The sequence below is a fragment of the Calidris pugnax genome, unplaced genomic scaffold, assembly GCF_001431845.1.
Source record: "Calidris pugnax isolate Ruff unplaced genomic scaffold, ASM143184v1 scaffold326, whole genome shotgun sequence".
NCBI lineage: Eukaryota > Metazoa > Chordata > Aves > Charadriiformes > Scolopacidae > Calidris > Calidris pugnax.
Window position 1 is genome coordinate 3,102,647 of NW_015091265.1, and position 25,533 is coordinate 3,128,179.

The following is a 25,533-nucleotide window of genomic DNA, read 5'->3' on the forward strand; positions in this document are numbered from 1 at the left end:
TGGTATGAAATAAGAAACACTGTCATCCAGAAGTTACAGAGTCTAATACATCCTATTTATCGGAGTCTGCAGACCACACCAACTCATTTGCATTGACTTACATGGGAAAGATAAGCCAGTAATTGCTGCAAATACTGAATTTGTCGAGTAGTGGTCCTTTGACAAACTCGATCTTGCCTGCACTTCCCCCTACCCTCAAAAACTCAAACGCCAACTTGCAGAAAAACCGGGAACTTAAAGCAGAATTTGGGACAGGTGCTACAATAATGAAAAACTGTGTCTCTTTTCTTTTGCAAATAAGATTACACATCAGAATAATTAGAAATCAGTATTTTTCTATATCTGTATCTGTAAAACCTATTCTCTCTCAAGAAGTGTGTACTGTCACAGAGACAAATTAAGAGTGCAGAGACTAGCAAAGAGGTAGGAGTTGGAACACTATTTATTTACATATAAAGTCCAATTTTTCCAAATTATAATGTGAAGCTGTACATTCTGCAGAAGGCATATGTATATATATGTGACCTCAGGGAATATATGAATATTAGCGCTTCACACTAATATTAAAATAATTTTTATACTGATATAATATAAATTTGTATAACTATATGCAATTAAGCCATGCAAGGCACAGATTCCCTTGGGCACTGGTAGGTGATTGTCCACATTACATGGCTCTTACCACCCTCCCTGACACGACATTGGCTGATGACAGCCAGCACTGTCCCAGTGCTAGGCAATTATTTCAGAGGCATTTCTTGCCAGGGGCCAGAGGGCAATTGTCAGAAGACAAAAATCTCAAACCAGCTTTTTTTTTGTATTCAGCCTCTATAATAGAAATTTCCATATGCAGTAGACAATGCAGTTTTGCTAGGCAAACTGCTAGGTTTTAAGATTAATGAAAGTATACAACAGCAACAGTTGTATATGTAACATGCAGTTCCAGAACTTGTATCTTTGTCAGGCAAATATGGAAACGGACATTTTCAAAGTATGCAGTGGGCTTGGGAATAGCAAAAATGTGTCCAGGAGAACTGCAAGAGAGGGAGAGAGCATGAGGTAGCCAGGTTTCTGACAGTAGCCTTAACTGTCATTGAGCATTAATAGAAAACTAAGAGCTTTAAATTAAAAGTGCCATGCCAGTGCAGTGAATTTTGTGGGGTAAGAGAGTAAAGAGCTCATAAACGGCTTATGAGCAGTATCTATGTTGTGGAATGGTTCTTGTTCTGTCCCTAACAACTTATTTCCTCCTTAATAACCAGAATTGCTTCTCCAAGATAAATTTTCTCAAATGCAGCCTCAGTTCCTGAGCTTTGGTTCTCAGGGCAGGGACTTTATTTTCCTTTAACAAAGCATACTCTGAGTAAAAATTTAACTTCTGCCGTCCTATCCTACAGGAATAAAATCTGAAATTCATGTGCGCTATTCCTTAAAATTGTGTTAGAGAACTGACAGCTTGCTTCAATAAGCTTTGACAAAATCACAGGGAAAAGTAAACACAATAAATGATTTTTGGACAGCACAAGGTAGCAATCTTTTAGCAATGTTAATATAAGGAGGCCACATCAAGGGAAAAGGAGTTAGTTTACAATGTTTTCGCTTCCTCCCAACCCCCTTTTTTGGGGGGGGGAGGGAGGGGGGGGAATGGGGAAGCAATTTAGATATTCCACAGTGTACAACTTTTCCATGAAACAGTGAACTGAACTCAAGTTTTAAAGGCAATGGAAATGCACACATTTTAAACGGAAGTTCTTATACTTTGTCTATAATATTGTCACATTACTCATTGCAGTTTCATCTAAAATTAGGGCTTATTAAAAGAATATAGATTAATATGAAGAATATTAAATACTATACTATAAAATAGTAACTGATACAGAATTTTAATGGATTGTGTTGGGGTTTGGGTATGTATATTATAATTATTTTAAATATTAAAAATCAGGAAATATTAACATAATAGTTCATTCTATTGTAATTACCCAACAGACTTGTTTTCTAGCGTGTGTTCTGCGGTTCTTGGCATCACATGTCATCTTTTTCTGATATCATATACATCAGAGCCAACTAAAAACACATCAAAAGTAAGTCTGCAAAAAAAAATAACCCTAATTTCTCACACTTTGCAATTTCTCTGTATAATTTTATTGTTACTGAGATGTAGTTAGTAGTTTGCCCAAAATGTCTGACTGGAGGAACAGCATGGGGTAGCTGTTCGGAATAGCTGCTTTTCTCATTTTGCATGTGGACATTTATACTGTGATTTTTCCATGATCTTCCTGACCATTAGGAGATGAATTAAGCTAAACTTCATAGAAGCATGCTATTTTATTCCCTGTTTGCAGGAAATAATGCATCAACAGCATAGCTGATGTGACACCTGGTAGGAAGGGAAGGTGATTTTTACTTTGGAAAGAGGTTGATTTCACTCATTTGTACTGTGAGACTCGTGTTGACACACTCACAGGCACCATGGCGTGTGTGTGTGCAGCTACTGAATCGTCCTCATGGTTCCTGGGCACCTCTTAGGTGTGCAGTCACCTTTGGATATGTTTTTTGCATCCTTACGGAGATAATTAGATCATTTCCTTGTTCCCCTAACCTTGGCCTTCTGGGAAAAGAAGTATAGAGATATCTGTTAATATCTTGATAACCTTCTGCTACTCTCACATATAATATAACGATTACTGACTTGCAGACTTTGGACCTTCAGTAGTTCTCCTGGTTACTTCAGAAGTGTCTGTGAAAGTTGATAAGGAAAATAGGAACATAGCTGCTATGCATCTACAGGCCTGACATTCATATGGGTGCCTGTGGCCTGACATTACAATAAAAATCAGAGGTCCAGAAACTGATAGAGGTTTAAAACTTCTGTGCCAAAGCACTCAAAATAGCCTAAAAATCATATCAGCTTTTGCACAGCTTTCCTCATTTCTCTTTTCATAGCTTATTGTCATTGGTTCAAGCCCTTACAGCTGCAAGCGACTGGACTGACCCTTTAAAGGATATTGCCTCTGTTAAAGTTGTGGAATAGCAGGGCTTATTTGAAGTCACTACACATACTGTGATTTAAATTCTCACCTTAACCTTATGGATAATTTTGTTTTGCAGTTAAGTCCATTACAAAGAGCTGAATCTGCAATCCAATTTCTGCTTGACCCGTACACCCTCCTCGTCTTCCAATAATACTGCCATTTACTCCTGTGTAAACTTACCTTCGAGAGGGATGCAGAATAATTAATTCAGTGCAGTCTGTAGAGCCCGGGTTAAGTGCAAAGTAATGACAAAATGAAGCCTACTTTTATATTGTGCCACTTTGTAAGTTATCCATAAAATAACAAACACAAGACCTCGTAAGGGTTGTGTGACAGAAGGAACACGCCGTGCTTCAGTTTAAACTGGAAAACCTACACAGAACTGGGAGGGGGGAAAAACAGGAAAAAAGAGCAAAATAGATGTCAGTCATAGGACTGGGTTGGGTTTTTTTGCTGTTCCTTTGCAGGAATTTTGAATACATTTCATCTTATTCCCCAGAACACACTGAGAGAAAGTTGTGTGGATAACACACCAGTGGGCTTCTTTGACTGTGCAGGCCACGGCTCTCCAGTGAATCATTGAGCAGACTGGGTGTCCAAATCAGGGCGTTGGAAAAGCTTTTGGGTTAAGACTGAAAGCTGTGGATCTGTCAATCAAAATATGTATGCATACACGCTTTCTTGGCCTGGTTTTGCTGCCCACAAGGCTGGCTGTAGGTGCACTGAACCCTCCACCATATAGCTGCACTGTCAGCAGGACACATCTGCACCTCATTGCCTGTGATGGTAAGCTCCGGAAAGAGAAATCACTTTGGTGTCAAAAAAGCTAATCTCTCTGCATTTCAAAAGCAACCAGGAAGGAGCTCACTGCGCTGAGCCTGCAGATATCCTTTGGAGTAGGACGACTAATTAACAAGCATTATTACGTGGAGTCAGATAAGATACCATGAGAAGCAGTGGCAGTCAGGTGACGATGATGCGAAGTAGGCTCCCTACCATAAAAAAGACATTGAGGTGCTGGACCGGGTCCAGAGAAGGGCAACAAAGATGGTGAGGGGTCTGGAGCACAAGTCTTATGAGGAGAGGCTGAGGGAGCTGGGGTTATTCAGCCTGGAGAAGAGGAGGCTGAGGGGAGACCTCGCTCTCTACAACTCCCTGAAAGGAGGGTGTAGAGAGGTGGGGGTCAGTCTCTTCTCTCAAGTAACAGGAGACAGGACGAGAAGAAATGGCCTCAAGTTACGCCAGGGGAGGCTCAGGCTGGATATTAGGAAAAATTTTTTCACCAAAAGAGTTATCAGCCATTGGAATGGGCTGCCCAGGGAGGTGGTTGAGGCACCATCCCTGGAGGTGTTCAAAAGACAGGTTGATGTAGTGCTGGGAGGTATGGTTTAGTGATGGTGTTGCTTTGTTTGTTGTGCGGGTGTCTATTTTTGTCAGTTAGGCTGACGGTTGGACAAGATGATCTTTAAGGTCCCTTCCAACCTAGAAGATTCTGTGATTCAAATCTTATAGCTGTTCGAAACTTCAATAAACAAGTTATAATCGACTTCTATGTTTATAGGTACTCTATGAGCTATTTCACTATGAAGAGGTATATAAAAGTCCTCCTATTGGCATCTCAGTTGTGTGGTGTCTGTATTGCACCTTAGTATCTTTATTCTTCAACATAGGGAGTTTCTTGGTTTCTGAAAGTTTGTCATATCTTTCAGTGATCTGAAGAAAGAGTGAATACGTCAATTTTCACATACTCCTACACTTTTTGCATTCTGTCTCATTTTACCTGTTATAAACTTTTTTTTTTTTTCAAATCAGGCTTTCTTCCTCTGCTTCAGAGTCTGTATCACAGGGTGTGCTCTTTTCACTTTAATTCCTTCAGTCTGTAAGTAATTTTACATAATCATAATAAAAAAGAAATGTCAGTTTGGGGAAAGCAAATAATAGTTTCATATCCCAGAGCCTTTACTGCTACAACCACACTGCCCCAAAAATTAACCGAGAAGAAAAATTGCAGAGATGAAATTATGTATCTGAAGAGACTAGGTAATTCTAATAATTTTAGGACATTTTATTATAAGACATTTCTTCTGGATGACTTAGAATGGATGATTAAAAATCAGTGCAGAATTTTATTCTCCTAATTTTTAAATTATAGAGCAAGTGGTGGGAATGGAGAGAAACAAGGAGAGAAATACTCTGTATGAAATGTACTATGAAGTTTTTAATGCCTACAAAATTAATTGACATAATTTCCTGCAAGGGTACGGAAGCAAATATAGATAATACTTTATAAGTATTTCTTTGGCACTTTGATACACAGGTTAGAAAAGAATCAACATGGGTGTAGATCTGTGTCATTATTTTTATACCTTATGCAATTCTACCTGTATCCGTGACTTGTTTGGAAATACCTAAAAAGTGGTTGCCATTGTGCTTCAAAACGGAGAATAAGAAAAAACTGAGCAGCCAGGTATGTTTGACAAACAGCTCGGCCTTGAAAAGAAAAAGAAACTGCTTACGATCAGTTCCAATCATTAACTCCCTGACATTTCTAATGCGATCTCTTCTAGGGATGAGACCCAGAGGCATCAAAGTGGCATCTGAAACACTGCAAACAGCGTAGTCCTGCCTCAGAAGTCAAGCAGTGGCAGAAACCTTAAACAGCATCAAATAGCACTTGTCTCGGCTTTCTGAGAGCGCGAGAGTTTGTCTTTGCTGCAGGCATTAACAACACTACAAGAAAGCCATTATCCCCTCAATGCATTAAAAAGGCGTATAAAGAGTGGTAGAGCGAAGACTTTCTGTCTCGGTGGACTCAGAAACTGCTGGACTGTGAGATCTTAGATAGACACCACTAGCAATTGTCAGAGCAGAGATTGCCACGTGCACAAGGTGGCCAGAAACACTGTTTAGTGGGCCAGTTTTGCAAAGCCTTCATGGTTTTTTTGCATCATTATTTGCTTCATGGAGAACATACCTTGTGTGGACTACAACATCCTTAGCAATTTTCTCGGCTGCAGTACAAAGTTGTGGCTGCCCCATCCCTGGAGGGGTTCAAGACCAGGCTGGATGGGGCTTGGAGCAACCTGGTCTGGTGGGAGGTGTCCCTGCTCCAGGGCAGGGGGTTGGAACTCGATGACCTTTAGTGTCCCTACCAACCCAAACCATTCTATGAGTCCATGTTCAAATTATGTAATTAATAAGTGGTGACTGCTAGATAAACATGCACTTTTGATAGAATAATTATTTCATTTGAAAATATACCGAAGGAAGTAGAATTCACTTTCCCTCTACTGCATGATTGTAATGACTTCAGCACGTCTCGCAGTGTAAAACTAACTGCTAATTATCTTTATCCTGAAACTTTTTTAGGACAGCCTTCCTGATCCGTCAAAAGGCCCCGCTGGTATTCCTGAATTACTACTGATGAGTTTCATCTATGCTATCTTAAGGCTTTTTCCTTCTATTTATAGATTCTTCCCATTATCTTACGATGTTAAAAAAATATGGAAGACTCAACTAACAAGGTACAAGCTAAAACCACACAAAAAAGAGATGCTAATGTAAAAAATTTCTATTTCTGAAAAAGTGTAAGTCTCTCCTTGGAAATGCTAATTGGCAATGCAACAAAGATACTTTGTTTCAAAAAATAGACTGCATTGGCATTGCTATGTTAATTTATCCAATTAAAAATGGTCAAATATGCATTCACGGGGCTCAAGGTTAACAGGTAAGGGCTGTATTTCACAGTCAGTTAGAAACCTGGCAGTCTGGGTTCAAGGTTATTTTATACAGTTTTTGTACCGAAATGTCTATCACCTAAAATAGAATTCACTTTCAAGGCTGTTTTCCTTAGCTGAGGGGGAAAAAAAAGAAAAAAATTCTTCATTAGTCTGCTGGTAATGTAATTGCACTAATTTATTACAAAACCAAGACTAATACAAAAGCAGGAAAAAAAAAAGGCGCTGCTGCACAGCACCTCATATTCTCATTTCTAGTATATTGACAAATCTTTAGTTCTGAGAAAACCCAGCTTCCTACTGCTGCCAGAGGAAGCTGTATGAACAGTGAACCCCTCCCTGTCTCCTTTATTCTCTCCTCAGGCTTTTGTTCTTCGGACAACTTAATTCATCTTTTTTTAAAAATGAAAACAAAAACCCCCACAGATGAGTAAGGCAAACTCCCAATAGCCACCTTCACTAAATAAATACAATAGGGAAGGGTTCTTAATATAAATGCTCAGATGTTGAATTTTGAAGGCTTCTGAAAGAATACTCAGTCAGAAATTTGCAACTGAATAGGGGTCTTCTAAATCTTCTTCTATTTTATATCGTCTGGTTAATGGCAGTTTCGGAATAATTTCTTGCCCCTGAAACTATAGTCACTGCGGTTGGGAAGAGATGTGTCAATGTGAGACTGTGAGCTGCTTATGGCAATTTCTGTCCCACCTATAAGTGATATTTACAAGTAAACAAAAATTCCAGCTCTACTGGGGTTGGAAAGCAAAGTCTGAGTATTTAGATATTTCTATTTTGGGTCCCACTGCATTTCAATATCTGAAATTCAGTGTACGCCTTCTTTTAGCTGCTCTCCAAGTCATTTAATGAGTGTAAATAAACAATAGCAACTAACCTACACAACAGCACCCAACAAACTGCATTTCAACAGCTTAGTGAATTATCAAAGAAATCCCTTCAAATATAAGGGAAAAGAATTACATAGAGCATAGAAATACACATTAATGATGCATGTGTTATGATTTACTACTAATGTGAACAATAAACACATAAATTGGACATTCATTTGGTTGAATTTCCAAACCACCCTGCAGCATTTATATATTATTTTTTTTCTTTTTACCTGGATTTCCTACTGCTAGTCCAAAATAGGAAAAATCCAAGCCTTTCTGAGCAGTTTCTTCCAAATGTGTCCACTTATTTCTGGCGAGTTAAACTTGTCCTGGGTTTCTGGAGCAGTTGATGCCCCTCTACCCCCGAGCACCTGAAGTGTCTTCTATTTAGAGGTTCCTCCCATTATCTTAAGCTGGTAAAGAAATACAGAAGACTCAACTAACATGGCACAAGCTAAAACCACACATTTGTCCTGTAGTGATGTCCGGCTGGATACACACTGGCTAATTGATGCTTCCTCAATTAGAAAAAGGCGGGGAGGAAGAGGGGGAAGCAAGAAGGGGACTGTGGTATCTGAGGTACACTATTTAATTTCCCCAAATTCGAGAAATGGAAAATGGAGCAGTGTAACGGCAGAAAACGGCAACAGAAATTATTGCTCACAACAGCAAAAGAAAAGAATGTGCAAAAATGACACAAACTAAGCACTTCGAGTCACGTAAACAAATTTTATTTTTTGTTTCAGCCTTGAAAACATTTTAAAGCAAGCAACAGTCAACAACACCCAAAATACCAGAAAATGCACGCACGATGCCTACTTAGAATCCCTCTTTCCTTTAAGGAGTTCAGAGGTGCAAGACGCAGTGAGTGAAAGGAAACAGGTATTTTCTACAAGATTGTGACAGAGCTTTTCGCCCTCAATAGCAGAACCCAGCACCTTTCTGAACTCTGACAACACAGGTGTCAACTGCTCGGGCAGGCATAATTTCTAGCTGAGAGAAGAGCAAGCAAGTAAAAAGCTTACGATTAGTTCTAGATTATAAGGGCTTCCCCCCAAGTCTTCGTTAGAAGTTTCTGGTTGCTTCAGCATATTGGTGAGGAAGCTGAGACAGATCAGAGGAAATAAACACTGAATTATCACAGCATGGCACAGGCATGGTTGTAAGAGCAAAGAAATCAAATGCATTTAAGGACATGTGGTAATCACCTGGATATGATTGCTTTTTTTAAGTTTAGTATAGAAATAGAAGTGTTCTGCAGGTAAACAGAGAAGGCCATTCACAACTGACTGTTAAAAAAACAACCCTCCACCAAAAAAACCACCCACCTCCAAGATTTCAGCTTCACTTTCTTGAGTAACTGTCCCTTCTGAGCACATTATTAATAATTTCTCTCTTTAGAGCCATTAGCTTACAATTCTTACCATTACCCTACAAGTAAGGTATAAAGACCATAATGCCTGTCCGTCCTTTTAAATGTTGATGAGTACAGGTGACAACAGCTGCATTTCAATTAAGTTAAAAAGGGATGATGAAAGGCAAAAAAATTTCTGTTAAAACAGGCTGATGGTTAACCATCTTAAGCATAATTCATCAACTTTTTTTTTTTTTTTCCACACAAAATGTATGTACTTATTTCCTGAAAGTTACTTAAAAGCGCAAGAATATTTTCAGTGCAGGCAAAGTATCCCCATCATCATCATCAGGAGTTGGGCAGAGCTGGGGGGAGAGGGTAGGGTTACAGGGACCTTGGCGTTGTCCCCACTTGCTGATTTTACTTTGACAGATGCAATTTTAATCACAGTCAGTACTTGGCTTTTTTTTTTAATTAGGAGATGCTTGATCTGAGGTACGTGTTGGTAAAAGTCACTCTCCTGGAAATGTAAATCCCAAGGATAAAGACACGTGCGGTGATGGCTTCGCTCCGGAGTGTTGGTGCAGTTCAGCATTGAATGGTGCTGCACGTTGCACCTTTGAAGGGTCAGCTCATGCAAGTGAAAAAGTTTCTCCAGGTTGTTCATCTCCCAGTACCTTCTGCTTTTTCAGAAGTGAAGCATTTCACATTTCTAGTAGTCACCCCCCCCCCGGCACTCCTCCCAATACACCTTAGTTCACACTGTGACATCCCTTTTTTTCTCAGAAGTGTCTCCTGGTGAGGGGATCAGTGAATGGTCCAGGTCTGTTCCCAGCAAACCACAGCCACGAGATGGACAAATCCTAAGCAGCAGCAGTGTTTGGCTGCCTTACAGCGCCTCCCAAACAAACGAATTTATACAACTCAGATGTCCCTCCAGCCCTCCTTTTTCACAGCTTTTCATGGCTGACAAAAATAAGCAAGGTGTCTTAATTTACAGATGGTTGTTTTGCAACCATGTTTTGACTTTCTCCAAATTTCTATCCATCCACTGTATATTGTCCTCAATGGTTTCAATAGCTTGCTGGACACAGCGAAGCCGTGCGCTTTGTTCGTCCAGAGAACTGAAGAATTCTTTCACCTGTTGACAAAAACGTGGAAGAATGGTTGATGAAGAGGCAGCACAAGAAGACCAGGAAGAAACTTGTGAACCTGGCCTTGGGTCTTCCACTCTCCTTCTTCCCCACCCTCCATCCAAAGAACAATTTTTTAAGGTTTCATACTGGCTCAAACTCGCAACCTGAGAAAGACTGACACGCTGAGAGAACTGGGGTTGTTCAGCCTAGAGAGGAGAAGGTTCCAGGGAGACCTTAGAGCCCCTTCCAGTCCCTAAAGGGGCTCCAGGAAAGCTGAGGAAGTACTCAATCAGGGAGTGGAACAATATGATGAGGGGGAACAGTTTTAAACTGAAAGAAGGGAGATTTTGATTAGATCTCAGGAAGAAATTCTTTCCTGTGAGGGTGGCAGGACGCTGGCCCAGGATGCCCAGAGAAGCTGTGGCTGCCCCATCCCTGGAGGGGTTCAAGGCCAGGTTGGATGGGCCTTTGAGCAACCTGGTCTGGTGGGTGGTGTCCCTGCCAAGGCCAGGGGGTTGGAACTAGATGGTCTTTAAGGTCCCTTCCAACCCAAACCATTCTGTGATTCTATGATTTCAAACTAGACCAAAAAAAACAGCTGTTGAAAGAGCCATCATGTTGAGTGGGATCCATCTGGTTCCTGCTCATTCAACAAACCCTTAGGGCTGATCAAGCCACAGCGTTTCAGCGGGGACTTCACCAGGGAAACTGAGCATCAATCCCTGCTCTGGCCAGTGACCGCTCTGCTTCAGAAGGCACCTTTCCCTGAGGTGGAGGTGGGTGCTTCTGCTGACACAGGCAACAGTGGTGGGACAGAAAGGAGACCTTGCAGCTTTTTTCAGAGTGCCTCGGTGACAGTCTCCTATGTTTGCCTGCAAGCTGCTCCAGCCCATTTGGAGGGGCAGCAGAAGTGTCAGTGTTGAGGGTAAAAGACTTTCAGAAGTTCTCCCTACTTGGGGAAGTCTGCACCTCCTTTCATTTTTATTAAAAAAACAAAAATCAACAAACAAAAAAACCCCAAAAAAACCAAACAAAAAACCAAACAAAAAAAAAACCCTAAACAAAACAAACAAACAAACAAACAAAAGCTCCCAGTTGTCCCCTTGGGGAAGCCACTGGGCTCTTCCTTAAAGCACTTGGGAATGCCACCACTGGAAATCTGGAGGCTGCTTCTGCTCCTTGGATTCACTGCATTCCTTGTGGCTGCTGCTGCAAGTTTTGGCAGCTGCCTTCCTCACTATTTTTTTTTTTTATTTTTTTTTTTTAAGGATGCCCTCCTGATCACAAGGCTCACCACAGAAACTTAACAGAACCTCAGACTTGAGCCGGTGTTAATGGTAGACTTTCAAAAGGTACAGTGGCTGTATGTGTTGTATAAATGAAATACATCATTTGCAGATTATTTTGCGGATCCCCAAAGGAGATGCAGCCAAATTTTTGGGTAGAACACAGAAATGTCCCTTGCCACTGGCCAAGATGCGGCTACTGACAGACTGTGAGGGTCCACTCAGATTTAAAATTAATATCAAGATCTATATTCTTTCATTTTATATTTAGTATGGTTGCATAATGTATACCTGTGGTTTGCCTTGAAGCAGAAAATTTTAAACTGGCAACAAAAGTAGAAGCTTCTGAAAAGGTATTGTCAGGAATGCTACTACATCTGCACATTGACCAGTCTGGGTTTTTTATCATCGACAGCGATTGTAGAGTTAGTAGACAAAATGATTATCATATATGACATCCAGGAGCACGGAGAATTTTCCCCAGAACAGATGTTGTAGGACAGTGGTGTATTTCTCACTGCCCTTCAGCATTTATCTTGTATACAATCAGTGAAAAGACCCTACTTTTTTTTTCTCACTACTTTCCAGAGTGGGTAGAAAATATTAATAGAGGCAGGTAGAGCATGAAGGGCAGACAAACATTCATATTCTATACCCGGCCCTCCGCTGAAACAAAGAACATCCTCCTCCTTGCCTTGGACTTAATCCTCTCCCTTCAGTAATCTAACTCACCACCACCACTATCATCTTTTTTCAGGGAGAAGGCAGGGTATTACCCTGCTACTTCATAAGTGGTTAAGATTTAATCAAAGTTTTCATTTCAGTTATACTACAACTTTTTTTTAAAAACCAGAACCTGAATGGCTTACCTGTGCAAGCTGTGACCTTGTGGAGTACCGACTTGTGACTCCAGTGACAATGGTTGCTATGGAATTCGAACCGAGTTCAAATCTGGCAAAAAGAATCACCAATACTCAGAAAATGTCTACTTTTGCAGAAAGTAGAGTTTTAAAGTATAATTGGATAGAGAGAGCAGTAAAACAACTTCTGTTCCTTACTTTTCTACAAACTTCTCCCAATTTTCTTTTAAAAACGTCCAAGCTAGATGGTAGCCAGATGGGTTTTTGGAAATAAATACAATAATAAATGGAAGATCCTGAGTTCTTATGATGTCACCACGCAGACCTTGATCCATTAACCTAAGAATTAATAACAAAAATGGAAGTTGTTTAGACCAGTAGATAAAGCTGACAAATTTCTAATTCTAATTTGGTACTTAGTATTTAGTTGAGACTTCCCATTTCTATAGGTTCTGACATATCATTTCTGCTGAGTCACTTCCAACTTTTCACAACATACTCATTGGCCACATCCATCTTTCCCATTTCTGTTATTTTCACAATTACAGTTACCTGGCAGACCTGTATTCTAAATATAAAGCATAAAACTGAGGCTACATTTTGCTCCTCCTCAAAGTTTCCAGATTAATATGGCCTCCACTCCTCCCCCTGTAAGAAAGGTATTTATTTGTTCTACACTAAGTGTCAGCAGAAAATTCAGATCAGCAAATGCTGCTCAGGACTAAGGTGACCTAACAGCAATGCAATGCAAAGAATACATAATAATGTCACAGAATAGTTAAAGTACATCTCCAGTGATATCTGAACACAGCTAAATAAGTGTCTCATGTTGCCACCCCCATCAAATGGCAGAACTCACAGAATGGGTGGTTTGAAGCTAACACCTGAAAACCTCAGTGGTGCTCAGCTCATCGAAAAGCAGGAAACCTCACATTTTTGTAAGAAATGTACAGCATGTATACCTGTAATCAAAGTCACTAGTAAGGTAAATAAGGAAGCATCTATCAAACACAGATAATGTATCTTGTATTTTGTCCTAATTTGCTACTGCAAATTCTGAGCACAATGACTCCTGACACCACAACACAGAAATGAGAAGGTGCAGCCGCTTCCTCCAACCACATAAACTCTGTGAAGCATTTTATACATCATGGAATTACAAAGCGATGGAACAAGACCCTGAATAATTCTATTTCCTGTTTCAACGTTCGTAAATTTTCCCCAAGCACATTTCTGTTCCTGTGTGAGTACTTACCACTGCAGCTTGTCCTTACTTGTGGTGAGGCTGAGAGCAAACTCAATGTTGTGTCTCTCGACACTGAAGGAGGGCAGCCTGTATTTACTGAGGAGGAAATCCCAGCCTTCGGATGTTTGTGCCCCAATAGTATACACTGCTGTCCTCACGTCTGTTGGCAAGCTACAAGTTGAACACCGAGTTATTCTCCACATAGTATTCAGCAATACAGGTAGAAGCACAACCACGTCACCACCACACGCCAATTAGCACAGCAGACAACTTGATTAAAAAATACCCATCCCTCAGGGGTATCAGAAAGTGATCCCTGTGGCTGGGAAACAGTATATCAGGCTGTATCTCAGTATTGTTCCTGCCTTGGAAATGACTTCCAGAAACTTGGAACTCATCATTCCTTTTTTTTTTTCTTTATTTTCATATATTCCTTTCATGGCCATACCCCGTCAGATACTGATACAGTTCTCTTTGGGCTGCCCAGAAAAACCTCTCAAGAGATACTTTGGAAAGTGTTTTAAGGAGTTCTTACATCACAATGAGAAACAAAAATCAGGTGACGTTAATGAACAGTAGATAAGTGCTTTTACAGATGGTATAGGTCAATCTTCAGACATATAAGTGACGGAATACATGTTATTTTCACTTTTCAGAACATCTTTAGCAACCAAAGTTGTGGAGTTCCGTGTGACGTATGTGCTAGTTTGGGCACATATTTTGCACCAAACTGTGAAGGTAATGGAAGCTAAAGTGTAAGACATAAAACTATGAAGGCTCTATTTCAGAGTACGGAAAGGACTGAAGTTTAGCTCTTTTTGTAAATTAACTCTGGTGCAATTAAACAGAGTATCAGGAAGAATAGTGATAGTTACAGAACAGACCTCAAGGTGCCGTTGGATTTCTGCCATTCTGCAAAATATCCTGTGGCTTTGTCCACACAGGGCTGGTACCGGTGCATGCAGGCGAACAGCAGGAGTGAGTCCCTGAGATACCTCTCAGACACTGAGCCTTCATCACTCCAAGACTGGGCGTCAATCAGGTCTTTAAAAAGACTGATAATATATTCCTAAAATAAGGAAACGATAAAGATATATTTTGAAGTGCGTTTTATAGGGTACAGGCAGAGTTAGAACATTCTAGATACTTAAAATGTTACCTTCAACTGTTTTTCTGTACCATTCATATCCCTCCTCTCCATGAGCCTGTATATAGGAATCAGCTCACTCATACCTCGGAGTACAGGCATGATTTGCCTTTCATGTTTCAGGTACAAAGTTAAATCAAAAGCTTTGGAAATCGACAATTTGTTTATGCTAAGGAAGTAGAAGACAGAGGATAAAACAAATTATAATTAAAACTTAAAAGCAAAATCCAAGACAAATGTTTTTCAGAAAACTATACAAATAGGAAAGCGTGAAAGGTATTTTCAAATCTCTTTTTAACTTTGCTCTTTGAAGTGACGTGTGGCTCAGCAGCTACCACAGCTATGAAACCTAATATTTACACGTTAAACTAAGAAATGGACTGTAATAGGATGATTTAGAAAGATCAACTTTTCCCCCCATCTCCCATGTGCCAAGGTTATCCTGGTGCAGCCTCTCCCTCATGCTCTCTCCCACTATAGCTTTTGCTCTGCAAACCGTGCACATACAGAAGGAATCCCATCACCAGCAACACCTTTCCAGCTCAACATGTAGATATTTAGCCTGCAGTAAGCCTCAAGGCTGCAATCCCAGCTGCTCCTTCCCTGCTTTTACCTGACTTGGCAAACTCTCTCCTACCCCTGCCCAGGACACATCTCAATGATTTCTTCCAAGAGCAAATAAAGGAAACACAAGGTCTTTTCCCACTCTTCCTGTTCATTTGCTCATCCTGCTGCGAATCCTTTTTAATGCTTCCTTTCCATGTCAGCTCCCTGCACACATTCTCATTTTGCCCTTATTCACTTGCTTCTTCTGCCTCGAAATACCTTATGTTCTAGCCATCCACCATAAAACGAACCCTGCTTACCTCAATTTGCCTCTCTAATTTTCCCTTCTTCCCTTGAACATGCTGAAAATCTTTCTTCACTCTCCTCTTTTCAAACCAGAAGGACCTTTCCTCGGCTGTCCAAATGAAAATTGTGACAAGTCCTGCTGACATCCCCTTGAGCTGCCCCCTCAAATTCATACCATCTTAATTGTCTCCCAGCTCCCTGCAGTGCCCTCTTTCTGGAACACTCTACACTCAGACCAGGAGTTAGTTCTGTTCCCTATTTCTCCGTGCCAGGCTATGCACACCCGTTGGCAACGCGCCTCTAAGACACAGCCTTTCCTAATGCATCCACAGAACTAAGACTAACCCTGATGGTAACCATGTCGCATCTCCGTGACTGCAATAGTCTTGTTTCTAGCTGACAAACGGCACCAGTGTCTTTCCAGGTGCAAATAGATTATCCCAGTCCATCACTTCACACTGGCATCCTTCCGCTAGCGTGTCTTTATTGAACGCGACGTGTTCCACTAAATAGGTCTAGATAAATCCACCACAACCAAGAGAAATCATAGAATCATAGAATTGCCCAGGCCGGAAGGGACCTCCAAAGGTCATCTAGTCCCACCTCCCCGCAGTCAGCAGGGACACCCCCAACTAGACCAGGTTGCCCAGGGCCTCGTCGAGCCTCTCCTTGAATATCTCCAGGGATGGGGCCTCAACCACCTCCCTGGGCAACCTGTTCCAGTGCTCCACCACCCTCACAGTGAAGAACCCTCTCCTCATCTCCAATCTAAATCTGTTCCCCTCCAGCTTGAAGCCCCTCGTCCTGTCACTGCAGCCTTTTGTAAACAGGCTCTCCCCAGCCTTCCTGTAGGCCCCCTTCAGGTACTGGAAGGCTGCTATTAGGTCTCCCCGGAGCCTCCTCTTCTCCAGGCTGAACAACCCCAGCTCCCTCAGCCTGTCAATCCTGTCAAAATCCTGGTTTTACACCACTGTAAGCAAGGAGAAAATATGCTGTGTAACAGATTTAATGAATACTACATACACTATCAACATTTCCTTCCTTAGTGGTACATACTCATAAATACAGAGTTTGTATTTTTTTCAGACTTGGTCAGAAGGCCGTACCTCACGAGCTGGAATACGTTGTTGATGAGACTTGCTCTGTCATTGCTGCTAACTGCTGTGTGATTCTCTCTCAAAAGGTTAATCAGACGATCCCATCCATCATCTTCATAATGCACAATGTAATACCCATTCATGTCCACGTTGAATTTAATCCACTCCACCTCTTCCGGAAGGATAATGACATCTGGAAACAAAAACGTAACTCCTTTTTTTCTTGACAATTCAAACACATTCTCATACTACACCCAATAGCACTATTACTTTAACTTCAGTGATTTAAAGAACGCACTAACATGGTTTCTAAATCGATATAGCAATATTATTGAGCTGAAAAAAATTTGCTTCTCTGGTACCAATAGTTCCAATTCCCCATTCTGAAAAAAAAGCATGTAAAACTCAAAGGCTTGCAAACAAACTTTGAACGAATTAATCATCTGTTTAGTCCCAGAAATTACCTGCTTTAGTTGTCATCAGAAATCTCTGAACAGTGTCAGATTTACTGGTAGTGTAGGTTAGTGGGATTTGCCACAAGTACCTATTGCAAAACAGAAGTGCTTTGTTTAATGGAAGAACTTTACAAAAGCCTCTCCAGTTTGCCCCAATCCAATGGCCACCTTTGCCTGCACGGTAACGGCACCATGCTGTGCTCCGACCCCCAACTTCAGTGCCAAGCCAGGGGTGTTTTCCCAGCTTTTACTTCTTTGACTTTAGGGGATGACTGACACTGAAGCCACAACAACACGAACTTTCCAGCTGGCACGTCTCCCACCACCGCAGCTCTTGGCACCTTGGCCAAGCGCTCAGAGTCCAAGAACAGCTATTGACCCTGAACTATACCAGGAAAGGCTTGCAGCCAAGCAGCTCAGTGAGCCATTCCTCAAGAATCACAGAATGATATGGGTGTTGGAAGGGACCTCTGGAGATCATCTAGTCCAAGCCCCCTGTCAAAGCAGGTCCACCTAGAGCAGGTTGCACAGGAACTTGTCCAGGCGGGTTTTAAATGTCTCCAGAGATGGAGACTCCACCACCTCTCTGGGCAGCCTCTTCCAGGACTCTGCCACCCTCAAAGTAAAGTGCCTCCTCATGTTTAGATGGAACTTCCTATGTTACCTCTTGTCCTGTCACTGTGCACCACCGAAAACCAGACCCATCCTCCTGACACCCACCCTTTAAGGATTTATAAGCATTGATCATATCCTCCCTCAGTCTTCTCTTCTATAGGCTAAAAAGACCCAAGTCCCTCAGCCTTTCACTGAATTTCACTGAATTTCACTGAATTTTAGAGTTGGAAGGGACCATAGAGATCATCTAGTCTAACTCCCCTGCTGAAGCAGGATTGCCTAGAGCTAGAGCATGTTACTCAGGACTGCATCCAGGCGGGTCTTGAAAATCTCCAAGGAAGGGGACTCCACACCCTCCCTGGGCAGCCTGTTCCAGGGCTCTGTCACCCTCACCGTGAAGAAGTTTCTCCTCATATTTGAGTGGAACCTCTTATGTTCCAACTTGTGCCCGTTGCCCCTCGTCCTCTCACTGGGAACCACTGAAAAGAGTCTGGCTCCATCCTCCTTCAACCCTCCCTTGAGATACTTGTAGGCATTGATAAGGTCTCCCCTCAGCCTTCTCTTCTCCAGACTAAAGAGTTATGTTTCCTCATAACAGAGATATTCTAGCCCCCTAATCATCTTTGTAGCCCTGAAGAAACAACAGTAGAAGCTCTTGCTATACATCACTGTTTTCCATAGTAGAGTATTTCAGTTTGCATGCCATGATTTCCCTGTTTTGTTTACCCTGTGGATGAGGGAGCATCTGCTCCCTTCAGGTAGCGCTCCTGCTGCAGGTGGACATTCTTCCCTCTCACTGTGACAGTCACCAGTGGAAAACCTGTTTGCAGTGTCCAGGTGTCCATCATTGCCTTCACATCAAGAATCTCTCCTTTAGTCCAGTGCTGTTTTTTCAGAGCAAGAAAAAGACAACACATAAGAAGAGGAGAAAGATGGGAGTACACTGACAGTGAAACAGAAATGTGTAGGTAAGAACTCTAAAAGCTCCTTGGTATTTGTAAGGTCTACGTATCTACGTTTAGACTGGGTATCATGACATCTCCAGCTGTTTGGGGGTTTTTTTGTGGACATTTTTCTATAGTTAATGACACTTCTTGAAGTACTGCTGGTTTTGAGCCAGCCCTGGGCACAGGAGTAGGATCTCTCTCCAATCTCAGAGAAAACAGATTTTCAATGGAACTGAACAAACTTTACACTCCCCCTAGAACCACACTGAAGTGGTGAAGAATGCTTTGAAAGGTGCATGAATCAATGCAACGGCACTGAACAGTACACAGACACATGTTAAACTCCTAAACACTGATAGGAAGAAAACCAGATGCTTACTGCATTTGAAGATGACTGTTGGCTGCTTCTGCAAAAACCATCACCTTGTAGTTCATTTTTATCATTACCTACTGTAGGGCAAATCTAAAAAGGAAAAAAAAACCAACAACAACAAAGTCTTTGGCCATCTCACTTTGATGTCATTCAGTAATATATTAAAGAGACAAAACACTCACGAGAACTTATAAAATATGAAAAAAAGAAAAGAAAAGGAGAATAAGGAATATTCACATTTGTCATACTGTTCCACAAATCTTCATTTTTTGTATTCTGGTAGCTGTATTTCTGCAGGTACTGGACAAGTCCAGCTTTAAACACATCAGCAGTCAGATAGTCCCTCAGCATATTCAATATACAAGATCCCTGAAAAAAAGAGTGACTAAGTGTTACCAAAACTACCCCTTAGCTGGCAAGGTGCTTGTTTCAGAAAAATTTCATCGTACCACTAATTTAAACAGCAGTTCACTTTTCTATGTCTCTCTGATTAAAAAAACAATTGAGTTTTATGGATATTGAAACAGTACTTTGGTTTTTTGTGATTATTAGTCTTAAAAATGCCACCGATTGAGTAAGGTTTTTTATTATTTTTTAATTACTATACAAGCCAGCACCATGTAATGCTCCAGTGAAAAAAAGCTCTTTGCATTAAGAATAGATAAAAGAAGTAAGGCTTCCTCATTTTAGAAATGGAAAAAGCAACTGCCATTTGAATCCACCCAGTTGTTTTGGACAAGGAATTATTCAAACTGTAAAACCATGAACACTGTGTCTCAGAGACATCATATACATAGAGGTGAAACCAGTAAAATACAACTGTATAGTACAAGCAGTACAACTGAAATCAACAGCAGTTATGTATTTTACCTTCTCATAAGAAACTTCATCAAACATTTCTAAAATTTGAGCTGGATCTTCCACAGGAGTAGATATAGGATGTGAGGAATTCAATGCATCCACTGCCATGGCATCAAAACATCTCCGTAAGAAATAGTCTTCCTAACAGGAGATAAAACCAAATATTACTGAATTTTGCTCAGTGACTACTGAATCCCTATTTGTTCTCTTTTTAGTCCATTCCACGTGACCCTTTAAGTCACAGGAAAAAAAAGAAAATGTATCTTTCTTTTTATTCCAGAGGATAAAAAAACTTAAAACAGTAATACAGTCAGTCAAACAACTTCTAGTGTTTTAAACTAACTTAAATAGTGGAGCTAGTGAGACTTAAAAATAACTCCAAAAAGACACCCGCACATTCCAACAGTTTGAGGACAGGGTGGCCAGAAACAATAAAAAAAATTTTAAAAAAAGGGTGAATTTCCCTATTATCATGCCACTGTAAAGCTATGCAAAAATTCTGCCCAGGTGCACTGTCCATCTCACTTTGCTACAAAATTTCACATATTGGGCCTCTGCTAAAGCTAGTGAGAGGATTTTAGTGTTTTGAAGACTGACCTTGTTTGATGAAATAAGATAAATTAATTTCTTTACATTTTTAAAGTCTAAATGTCTTTAAAAAAATAATTCACTGTAATCATTAACTTCCATCATCAGTTCCTGAAAATATTTACATATAGTTAAATCAACGTTCCTATCCTTCCCAGTTAACATCACATAATCCTATCAAACAGAAATGTGAAAGTAGTTCATAAGCACAAATCCGCTTGATCTTTATCCTCACTAATTAGTGGATTTAGAAGGCAGTTAAAAAACAAAAATACATTAACAGCTGCTTACAACTCTCAGTTCTGGATGGGTAACGCTGACTGACACGAACTCCATAAACTTTGCAAATCCTTCATTTAACCACAGGTCATTCCACCACTCCATGGTAACAAGGTTGCCAAACCACTGGGGGACAAAAAAAAAAAAAAAAAAGAGCTTCTGAAATTAAATACACAATTTATCACAAAGGTTGCTACTGACCTGTATGCAGATGCATTTACAGTATGTTATTCACCGCCACGGAACCTTTTTTTTAGCGATACAGCTTCCTCTGGTCTCTTCCCATTGCATTCTCATTTTAGTGGTGATACACTAAAATATGGACTTCCACTGACAAGAAACCTTGCAAAGAAACCACACTTGGCAGGAGAGCCATGTATGAAACCCTGAACCTTTCCAAACTTCCATGTTCTTATTTTGGCAGCCTGCAATTAATTTCAAGGGCTGCCAATGGTGTGAAGACCCCACAGAGCTGGAGCTGCTGGACTGAAGATGATTTTATGTCCATGCAGCCCATCCGGACTTTAGAGACATGGTTTAATGATAGCTTTTATCAGAGATAGGTTGATGGTTGGACTAGAGGATCTTAAAGGTCCTTTCCGACCTAGACAATTCTATGATTCTATAACTTCATCACCAGAAACAGTCTTCCTGATCCAGAGGAGCACCCTCAAGCCAAACCTTCTATTTTCAACTTAACAGCTCCAAGATCGCCCTACCCATGTAGGACCCCTCAATCCCAGCCTCTCCACAGGCCCATCTGAATCCCTTATCCTTCCCCAAATCTCACCTGATGAGCCAGCTCATGCGCTATTACCATAGTAATCCAAAGCTTAGAAGACGCCGAGGACTTTTCAGGGTCATACAATAATGCAGATTCCCGGTATGTGGTCAGTCCCCAGTTTTCCATAGCACCAGACTGAAAATCAGGAAGAGCTGCTAAATCTAGAAAAAAATATTGAAATACTACTGGTACAATTGTACTCAATAAAGAAGTCGCTTACTCACCCATCCCGCTTCATGACTGCTCCCACACAGGTACACATATCACACATGTTTCTAAGGGCTCTCTTAAATGTAATCTCAAAAACATACTTTAAAACAAAGCTCTACACAGAAGACAAGTATCTTCAGTTCCCAGTGGAGCTTTTCAATCTGTCTTCAAGTTCTGTAAAGCAGCCACTTTAGAAGCCTGTGAGCCAAACTGGGCCCCATCTTAATACTCTAAATTACTGATTTGGTGGTATTTTACTCTCTGTGCGCTTAATAATGTTCTCAAATCCACTAAATTATTTAACAATTACCTTGTTTAGGTAAAGGATATGGAATGCTGAAGTAATCCTCATAGAAGTCTAAAAGTTTCACTGCTGCATCCAACGCATACTCAGCTTGGTCGATCTTGTCTGGCGCTGTATACACAGAAATCTACAGGGCACAAGCAGGCAGCACGTCAACCCCAGCACCACAAGCTTACAGAATGTGTTCTTTATCAGTTACTTGAATGACCATAAAAAGGGACACTAGACCACATACCTAATGCTTCTCATACAAGCGGTACCAAAATACTTGCAGGAAAATGTTACCAGAATTAGGAATACAAGTCCTAAAACTCACTCACCACAACCACTACGTCCCTACAACAACTTCTACTATTGCCAGCCCTACTGTGTTAAAAGCTGTTCAACTGACACAGCTTTATTTTAGAGCTGATTCTCCATGAAAACTATATTTTATTTGTCTTTAATTATATAATCTTATGTTACCAATGTATAAAATTATATAAAAAGTAAGCCCGTTACCAAACACTTGTGAAACTCATAAAGCTTAGAACGCAAACTAATCATCCAATTACAAAACCCATTTCTTTCTCTCCTTTACTCCCATAAAACATTGAGACATATAAATCTGATGATTTAACTAAAAAGCAAACCATTATGTATTCAACCAGACTTGGATACAAAAAAAGCTCTTAGAAAATGAGACAGAGTTACCTGAACTCCATGACTGGTTATTTTGCTGATGGATTTAAAATCCGAAACGATAAAGGCCACAAGGTACGTACTCATCTTGACAGTGGTATCAAAATGGTCCTCGATGAGCTGGGGATTTATAGTCACAGACTTCACCTAAAAAAAGAGCACAGGGCATCACCCAGTGTGCTCACTACCTGTGAGGACCCTGGCACCAAGAACTTGTGTTTCTTCTCAGTTTAAAGATACTATATTTTAAATATAGATGCGACATTACAGTTAAAATGTATTACATTTTAAAGAGATTACATTACATTGCAAAGATACACTGGAAAGAAGTCATGCTCACGCCCACCCTTCCCCACAGAGAGAATGAGAACATGCATGTATGTACATAGGGGCATTTTCATTCCTGTTACTTTGACACTGGGAAAACCAGAAAAATGAAAACACTGCTCACTGTCTCGGTTTTCCTCAGTGTCTGCCAGCACACTGATGGAATTAACCTCACAAACCTGAGCTGATCAGCAGCTGTATAAATCTCAGCAGCCCCTGTTACACATGAGTGAAGTGAACTCCAAATCGTGACTCAGGTGCCTCAGGTATCTAATTTAGCATAAAATGAGTCACATGTTGAAGGTATCCATTTCCCCTCTGGGTTTCAGGTTGCCTCAGCTAACTAACTTAGACCTGCAACACATTTAGCCACACTGAACTGGAACACTGGCACTCACTCCTTTTTCATTATTTTATCCACTTATTTACAGAAAAACTGATTTTTTTTTTACACCAGCTTTCAAAACTTTTTATTTTTGAAAGGTGCTTGGCTGAGAGGTGGGAAGTGCTGTTCCCTCTTGTAAGGGTTAGTTTCCTTGCAAACCAGCAACTAATAGAAAAACTTATGAAGAATCTCTTACACCCAAAGTAAGAGCAAATGTACAAAATGCAGTTAACCCTATATATGCATACATATTTATAATCACAAAAATTTGTAGATACTACATGTACAGCACTTTCACTCTGAGATGTTTTTGAAGTCCAAAGTAGTATTTTTTTTCACAGAGAAGGTCCTGCATTAATTATTAATTATTCATTAATTTTTTGAAATTAATTTATTAATTAAATTAATGCACATGAATCGTGTATCTCTTTCCATATATATCGTCATTAATTTTAAAATCTAAGATCAACATGGAAAGCATTCTGTGAGTAAAATAAAGATTTTAGAGACTATGTTGTGCTGATCATTCTCACACTTCTGCTGAGTAGCAGGAAATCATTATTTTCTTCGTTTCTTTTTAACTTTGTGTCAAAACTACCAGCACTGGCACCACACACTCTCAACAAGGAACTGAGGTAACGTGGAATGGAATGAGAATGGAATGGAATAGTGTAGTTTAGTTTAGTTTAGGTGGGAAGGGACCTTTAAAGGCCATCTAGTCCACCCCCCTGACATGAGCAGGGGCACCTTCAACTAGATCCAGTTGCTGAGAGCCATATCCAACCTGACCTGGAATGTTTCCAGGGTTGTGGTGTCTGCTAACCCTCTAGGCAACCTGGACCAATATCTCACCAAACATCCTCAGGTCACCATTCCCAGTAACAGCAATTGCCTGGGTACTCTGTTCTCCTTTTGCTTTGTGTGACAAAGATCATCAGTCAACAGCACATCATTAAAAGCATCTACCTACAATTGGCATATTGGACAGTGCGTGGTGCTTCGGTTCCCTCCTGATCTTAATTGAAAACCTGGCTTTGAAGGCTGGTTCATCAAAACACGGGAAGGCCATTCGCGCTGCTGTTGGCTCAAACTGTGTTGCTGCAAGCACTCTAAGCAGGGGCAAAAAGATAAGGGTTATGGTCAAGCACCTTCATATACAAAGTAACATGTGAAAACAGCAATTTCCCATTTGCACAGTAACTACAGGTAGTACTGAAAGCTTTTGCATATCATAAAATCATAGAATCACTGAATGTTTAGAGTTGGAAGGGACCTTAAAGACCACCTAGTTCCAACCCCCCTGCCATGGGCAGGGACACCTCCCACTACAGCGGGTTGCTCAAAGCCCCATCCAGCCTGGCCTTGAACCCCTCCAGGGATGGGGCATCCACAGCTTCTCTGGGCAACCTGTTCCAGTGTCTCACCACCCTCACAGGAAATAATTTCTTCCTGATATCTCATCTAAATCTCCCCTCTTCCAGTTTAAAACCATTCCCCCTCATCCTATTCCTCCACTCCCTGATCAAGAGTACCTCCCCAGCTTTCCTGGAGCCCCTTTAGGGACTGGAAGGGGCTCTTCAGGTCTCCTCAGAGCATTCTATTCTCCAGGCTGAACAACCCCAACTCTCTCAGCCCACAGCAGAGATGCCCCAGCCCTCCCATGAAGGATTACCTGAGTTCTCCTTCCCGGGTCCTGTAGGTGCTTTTATAAAAGCCATGGAAGGACTCGGAGAGATTTGCCAGGTACTGGATGTGGAGCGTGTAGTTGTGCCCGGCCTGCAGGGGCTCGGGGGTGAGGAGTGCCACCTGCTCCAAGGCCTGGTGCTCCACCACCTGCGTTTCCAGCAGCGGGTGGCCGTGGCCAGGCTCGATGGCGGCCCTGGCGATACGCAGGCGCTTGCTGTGCAGGACCACCGCGCTGGTCCGCTGCCTGACCGTAACCTCGATGGCGGCCGTGCCGGAGAAGGTCAGGGTGGTGAGGTTGGGATGGATGAGGAGGTGGTAATGCAGCGGGACCACGTCCTTGGGGAGCCTCACCTCTCGCCAGGGGAACGGCTCGCTGGCCCCGCCGGCAGCCAGGGCCG

At 41.3% G+C, this 25,533-nt stretch overlaps 1 protein-coding gene across 1 annotated transcript in view; it reads right to left on the minus strand.

The window, feature by feature from the left end:
* Positions 1-8,371: 8,371 nt before the first annotated feature.
* The window catches only part of LOC106898912 (endoplasmic reticulum aminopeptidase 1-like), a gene marked incomplete at its 5' end in the record, with an annotated part of 18,987 nt that continues 1,825 nt past the window's right edge, over positions 8,372-25,533 (minus strand). Inside the window, 18 exons of the mRNA XM_014960495.1 lie at positions 8,372-10,157; positions 12,308-12,389; positions 12,497-12,637; positions 13,554-13,715; positions 14,429-14,613; positions 14,704-14,860; positions 16,650-16,833; positions 17,105-17,184; positions 18,437-18,594; positions 19,037-19,120; positions 19,268-19,399; positions 19,901-20,032; positions 20,771-20,884; positions 21,549-21,703; positions 22,063-22,183; positions 22,750-22,884; positions 24,420-24,558; positions 25,122-25,529. Coding sequence (XP_014815981.1) covers positions 10,011-10,157; positions 12,308-12,389; positions 12,497-12,637; positions 13,554-13,715; positions 14,429-14,613; positions 14,704-14,860; positions 16,650-16,833; positions 17,105-17,184; positions 18,437-18,594; positions 19,037-19,120; positions 19,268-19,399; positions 19,901-20,032; positions 20,771-20,884; positions 21,549-21,703; positions 22,063-22,183; positions 22,750-22,884; positions 24,420-24,558; positions 25,122-25,529 — 2,716 coding nt within the window. The remainder of the gene's footprint in view (positions 10,158-12,307; positions 12,390-12,496; positions 12,638-13,553; positions 13,716-14,428; positions 14,614-14,703; positions 14,861-16,649; positions 16,834-17,104; positions 17,185-18,436; positions 18,595-19,036; positions 19,121-19,267; positions 19,400-19,900; positions 20,033-20,770; positions 20,885-21,548; positions 21,704-22,062; positions 22,184-22,749; positions 22,885-24,419; positions 24,559-25,121; positions 25,530-25,533) is intronic.